Genomic DNA, 6,422 nt, shown 5'->3' with positions numbered 1-6,422 from the left:
ACGATGATAGTAATGGTTGTTACTTAGTGATATTCTTTGTATGGTGGTAGGTGATGATACATTCCCGATATATTTAAGTACAGTGGCGGACGCAAGTAGTGGGTTGAACCCGCTTCATCAAAAAATAATATTGTGTATATGTATAAATTAGGATTAAAGTTGCATAAATTTTGTATAAATATTTTATTTGAACCCACTTGACAACTACTATTTTACGACTAAAGTTATGTACTTCTAAGATTGAATCCGCTTGCACAAAATCCTGGGTCCGCCCCAGTTTAAGTGAACGCATTAACGATTTTAACACTTACATTGTTTAAATGTTTCGAACGTATAAGAACTAATAATAAGTGACTAACAAAAAAATTGCACTTACAATATTGAGATTTAAATGAGTTAAATTTAAACCTCTATTGCTGAGCCCTTAATAGAATACTACTTTAATACGACTCCAATAAAACTGAAAGGAAACATCGTTTCTAGTCTATTGTGTACGTATCAAAACACTCGAATTGATCCAAATTATGATTTCTCCTTGAAAACAAATAGACAAAATAATTGAAAATGTAACTTATTACATAATGTAGATTGTAGATGATGCAGTCTTAAAACCCTCTCCCTCTGGTTAAGGGACCAAAGCAAGTCTAGGATCGGTAACAAAGGTTGTCAAATCCCATATAATCTTTGTTCTCCAGCTTCTCAATCATATTTGCTATTCCCACACCACCTGCAAGTTATCAAGCACATCGCTTTTCATGGCCAAGAAAACAGAAAAGCAGAAATGGGCAGAAATGAATATTAGTCGTTTTGACAATGAGAATGAAAACATAGTATATATATATACCTAAGCTAATTGCACTGACAAATATTGTCATAGCCAGTATGAAAATGATAATGGAGGCCCTTCCAAGTAGAGCAATTACTCTTCTAACAACGTGCTGACCAACAAGTGCAGCAATTGTTGCCACAGAAACGAAATAAGCAGCTGCACATTGAAATATAAACAGTCAAGATTATCTAAAGCGATAAAATTGTTACTACTATATATCATTTTGTCTTTGTTGCTTACCGTATGGGACAGGGAAACGCTTCAAAAGGTAATATTGCACAACTGACATGGAGGATGAGAATGTCATTGAAAAGGTTGATGTTGCACTTGCTACCTGCAAATTAATTAGTGTCACTTTGTCAAACAATTTATCCTTCATCAACTATGAGAAAACATTAAACAAAGAGACTTTTCATTTCATATGCAATAAATCACTTCGTTTATTCGTGACCAGAAATAGTCAGATTTAGACAAATTTTGCGTGTTCAGCAGAATGTATTGCTTTTGATTAGAATTGTATGTGTATATTTAAGTGTGTACATACAATAAGAATACACTCTGCGCAGTCGTTTGGTAGGAAGCATTAGATAAAATAATGTATGCATTAACTTTGTGTATTAATAATGACTTGTTTGGTATACTTTTTGAACCTATATACTATTAGTTATGCAAACATTAGTTATACACCCTATTTCGTATTATCATATGCATAATTAATGCATAGGAAACCTGGTATCAACAATGTAATGGTTTTTAATGCATGCATTAGCTTAGTTAAAGACAAATTTGTCTTTCAAAATTTATGCTTGATTAAAATATGCTACTCCCTCCGTTTTAATTTAGATGAAGTATTTTGACTCGACACGAAGTTTAAGAAAAAAAAAAGACTTTTGAAACTTGTGGTCTTAAAAGCTTAAGGGGTAAAAGTTTTGTGGGGCCATGACATTTGTGTAGTTCTAAAAGTTTCTCATTAAGGGCAAAATGGGTAAAATGAAGAGTTTAAAGTTGAATTATTTCCAAATTTAGAAATATTTCATTTATTTTGAAACAGACTAAAAAGGAAAATACCTCATCTAATTTGAAACGAATGGAGTACTATTATATTAATGCAAGTTTGATGTAAAGTTTGATATTGAAATTGCTCTAGCTATTTATATCTATACTCCGCCAATTTCTTCATTGTAAATTTATAAATTTGTACTCTACTACTACTACTACGTAGTGAAATGCACTTGTAATAAACTCATTTTTCTTTTATTTTTTTAATTCAAAGTTTCTTTTTGATAAATAAGGGAAATGAAATTATATCCCTAGTAGATAAATAAATACTTAACATATATATTTTTTTATAAATAAATATTCAGTTCTATACTACAATATAAGTAGATAAATCAAATAATTTTTTTAAAACCCTTTTTCATATAAAAACATTTCTCAACATATATTTCTTTTAAAAAGATAACGTGATGGACTCGTTATGAGAAAAAACTATTTTAGGAATTGTGTAGTGCCTAAATACATCAAACCAAATAATGGATAAGAAATATGTCAGCATAACTAACATACCCTAGTCAGCATTATTCTCATGCACCCTACCAAACCACCCCTCATTTTGAATGAACACAATCAGGAATTTGCATTGGTGGCCAGATAGTGATTTATAGGAGATCATGGCAATAATATCTGATAAAATTACATAGTGGGGTTTTACTTGAGCAGAGGTATTATTTTTATGGAGTATTATAAATATACAAGAAGTGAAGAAAGAAAAGTAATAGAAGTAGATGGAGTTGTGTACAGCAAGATGTTTACCTGAGGAGGAATTCCGAGTTCTAGGAAAAGAGGTCCTAGGATAAAGCCACCTCCTAGACCAAGCAAACCCCCAACAATCCCAGCAACTATGCCACAACAACAGTAAAAGAAGAGTAGATGGGGCTTCCAACTTGTTATTTCCTTTCCTTTCGACGCAATCACCCTTGTACCCTTGTACAGACATACTGCTTCATAAAGTGATACCGAAACAGCAACAGGTACCTAATATATATATATAGAAAATAAGGCAAATTATGCATGTTAAAATACACTATATTGTATATACGAGTTAAATGCTTTCTTGGAAATTAATATTCTGCCTGGTTTACCTGCAAGAAGTTTAAAATCCAGTATTCGATGGAGCATGTCACGGTGTAGGTCTGCAAGCAAAGATAACCATTGGAAAAAAATAAATAAGTAGCTATGTTTTGAGAGAATACAAAATCTACTTCTTGATCAATTAAGTTGAAGTTTATTATCACAAATAGCTAGCTTACCTTGACAATTTGAATTGCAAGGAAAGCCACCCACACAAACATTAGAAGTCCTAATTCTTTCCAGTAAACATTGCGAAGCATGGGAACCTAGATGAAATTTGAACGTACGGTTAATTATATTATAACATGTAAATATGCACGTGAAGTTGTTAAAAAGAAGATCGGTTTAAAATAGTTTAGATATCATGAACAGAGCTGTACTTACAGTGTCATCTACATTATAAGCTGATGGACCAATGGGAAGTGGCCTGTATTCTCCTTCGGACTCTGCATTTGATCAGATGGATGAATAACCTTGAATATACATGTCTATTTTAAGTGGCTGCAGTGAATTTCCCTTAGCTTGTTTTATTATATTATTCAGGATACGGTTACTATATAATAGCATATATAGAGATGTAAACATCAAAGTCCTACGTTTTGTACATGGTCTCTGCTGCTCTATTTTTATCCTAAATATTTATGACATATGCTGCTTTCACTTCTTTTAAGATCTCCAATTGTGTTACGTTGCTGTTTGTTTTTATGCAGTCACACTTTGTTATTGCAGAACTAAAAATTCTTAGAATTAATTAAGCCAAAAACTCACCACTTGGCTTGAACTCTGACTCCAACTGCTTGGCTGCTTCCTGGGGTTGTAGGATTACGTGAAATTAAAGTTAAAAAGAAAACAGAGAAAGAAGAGCTTTATTGTGATCAAGTGTAAAACTCACCCTTTTCATTAAAGTTTCCTTCTTCCATGTCTCAATTCCCTTGAACAATGCCTTTGTTGAGGTACCTACAACATTTACATATATAGTTAAGGATTTTGAAAAGGCTAGATCAATAGAGTAAATTTAACACACTGACAATCGCTTGAACCTGTTGTACTAATTAAACATGCATGTAATTAACAAGTTCAATTCCCGGCCTTGTTTTTTAAGTTGTTACTACTACTACTACTAGTTAATTAATTTCCTCTACTATGGATAACATAATTTTAAGTGACATGATATAATTAGTGTCTGATGTATAAAAGTATATATAACTCGATTTACCAACAAAGAGAATGATAAGAAGCACAGTGACCATCCAATCAGCAAAGATGACATTGAAGGCGACTCCAATGCTAATACCAAGCATTAGCATAGGTTGTAAGAGCAAGGCCAAATCATAGTCTATTATGGGCATGTCTAGAGATGGGTGCCTCAGCCTCATGTTGTAGTACACTGTTGATCCAGCTGCTCCCATTATCATGCCTTTAATTAATGAACAAATAGTTTAATAGAGTCAGTATACATATTTAGTTTATTTATATGTTTAATAATTAAGGCTTTAAATGACAAAGTAGCAAATAGTACATACATTTGGAAATAGCTGTGGATGACTTTGGGTCGAAGCCGATAATAAGTGTTAGCATTGGAACAAAAATTCCACCACCTCCAACCCCACCAACACTTCCCAATGCTGCACCAAAAAATCCAACAATCGATCCTACTATTATTCTCCACCCAAACTTCATCTCCTGCTCCCAAAGAAAACCATAGTCATAATGGTTAGCGAGCATTCTGTTTGTTTACTTTACATGATAATATGCTTGTTTGTGTTTGTTACATCTAAATACCTTTCTATTCTTGAAGCAAAGCTGAAACGGTTAAAGAGAGTACAAATTTGATTACTACAACTTAATTATATGTTATGTCTCAACTCTCAACACATGATTCTCCTTAGGTTAAGGATTCTTTTTCATGGGACAAATACACGAAAATAATTTTATTTATTTGGTGTCAGTAATGTGAAAAATATGTTTATTTTAATTTAGAACCTATCATGCTTAATCGTATGACCATCTCATTTAAAAGCTAGAACAGACAAATTGAAGTTTCTAGATCTAAGTCTCACTTCCACACAACACCAAATAATTTTCACATGTTTAGAAGAGAAGTTCTAATAAAGACATAATTAAGTATACAAAAGTGCGGTCTCATTAATGGCTGGTTTAAGCTTTCAGATGAGTCATCAATCAAAAGAGCATGCATGGTAGAGAGGATGTGATTAATGTGAAGCAGCTTTCAAGCTAAAGGGCTTCAAAGCATTAAAAGAAGTTACAAAGCTCTGATATATATATAGTATACTCGTACCGGCCAGACGTGCTCATAAGAGGACTTTCCATTCCACATTAAACGCAGAAGCCGTAATGCAAAACCTTGTCTCATCTCTTTCTCTACAACGTAAGTTGGCTCTTCGGTTTTCAGAAGCCTTTCTGCATTGCCTACATCACTTATAGTGAATAATCCCCAGCATATTATCCAAACTGCCGTTATTGAAAACGCCTTCATTCTCTGTTTTAGCTCGTCGTTAGTCATGTTGAAAACCATCTCGATCAAATAGAATTAGTAATAATTAAGAACGTAGCTAAAACAGAGAATTTGAGGTTGGTCTGCTTCTAGCTTCCACTTTCAAGAACCTGCAGGGAAAGAGCAGAGGAGTTGAAAAGAAAATCTCAAGATTGCATGCTCCAATATTTTCTATTGTGCCTACGTTTTATATTATAACTTGAAAGAGCAGTAAAAATTTCACTCTCTCCCGTGCGTCTGATATGGACAATTTACGCGTTTTCTACTGTTGAAGAAAGATAGTATATCATTTCCATCCGCTAAGTTGTATTTCTAAGTATAGTTGGAATTTAGTGAAGATTTTATGGCATTAGGAATTTTAAGTCCTTTTAATCTGTCATTTTAAAAGTGTACGTGGCCCTTCACCGGACCTTAGGATGAACGCGAGATGTTTCTTGCATGGATTACATGCCTTTTCTTTAACTCAAAAATATTTATCCGAAAATAGTTGTACCTTTAAAAAACCAAAAAGATATTACTAATAATTATTTGTTCCTATCTCACATTTACTATCATGAGAAGATATATATAACCATTCGTTATTCATAGACATTATTTATTCATCTAAGGAAGATATAATGATAATTTAGTCAAATAATTGAGCTACTACTACTGAATAATTTTCTTCTTCCAAACCCTGATAAAATGGAGTAATTAATAGCGGAAAATGCAATCATTTAGGAGGACATAGAAGTTTCAAACTCAACAGAAAATGGCAAGTTTTCATACCCTTGATCACCTTGTAGAGTCAAACTCCATGTACCAAAATCTTGTTAAAGATAGTACTAGTGTTTGTTTCTTAAGAATTACGTCCACATTTTACACCCATCCAAAATCTTCAAAGCTTATTAGTTTTGTCGTATACAAGCAAAGGGAGAGAAAAGAAAGTCCCTTTTTTGCTTCTATTCC

At 33.0% G+C, this 6,422-nt stretch overlaps 1 protein-coding gene across 1 annotated transcript; it reads right to left on the bottom strand.

The window, feature by feature from the left end:
• Positions 1 to 323: 323 nt before the first annotated feature.
• On the bottom strand, positions 324 to 5,647 carry LOC107759221 (sulfite exporter TauE/SafE family protein 3). The gene is made up of 12 exons (XM_016577106.2): positions 5,259 to 5,647; positions 4,483 to 4,642; positions 4,176 to 4,376; positions 3,852 to 3,916; positions 3,728 to 3,767; positions 3,344 to 3,405; positions 3,139 to 3,225; positions 2,971 to 3,021; positions 2,642 to 2,863; positions 1,070 to 1,163; positions 845 to 985; positions 324 to 727 (listed from the first exon to the last, which is right to left on the bottom strand). The coding sequence occupies exons 1-12, from the start codon at positions 5,493 to 5,495 to the stop codon at positions 645 to 647; spliced, it is 1,443 nt and encodes a 480-aa protein (XP_016432592.1). The 5' UTR covers positions 5,496 to 5,647; the 3' UTR covers positions 324 to 644.
• Between the last annotated feature and the right edge of the window lie 775 nt (positions 5,648 to 6,422).

This window comes from Nicotiana tabacum, chromosome 17 (genome assembly GCF_000715075.1).
Source record: "Nicotiana tabacum cultivar K326 chromosome 17, ASM71507v2, whole genome shotgun sequence".
Classification (NCBI taxonomy): Eukaryota; Viridiplantae; Streptophyta; class Magnoliopsida; order Solanales; family Solanaceae; genus Nicotiana; species Nicotiana tabacum.
This window is presented reverse-complemented; position numbering and strand designations above follow the sequence as displayed.

Excerpts from the sequence above, each read along its gene's own strand:
- LOC107759221 (XM_016577106.2), bottom strand. The coding sequence starts at position 5,495 with ATGGTTTTCAACATGACTAACGACGAGCTAAAACAGAGAATGAAGGCG. Across the intron at positions 3,917-4,175 it reads TCTTATCATTCTCTTTGTTG|GTACCTCAACAAAGGCATTG; the intron begins GTAAATCGAGTT and ends TAAATGTTGTAG. Across the intron at positions 3,226-3,343 it reads CTTATAATGTAGATGACACT|GTTCCCATGCTTCGCAATGT; the intron begins GTAAGTACAGCT and ends AATTTCATCTAG.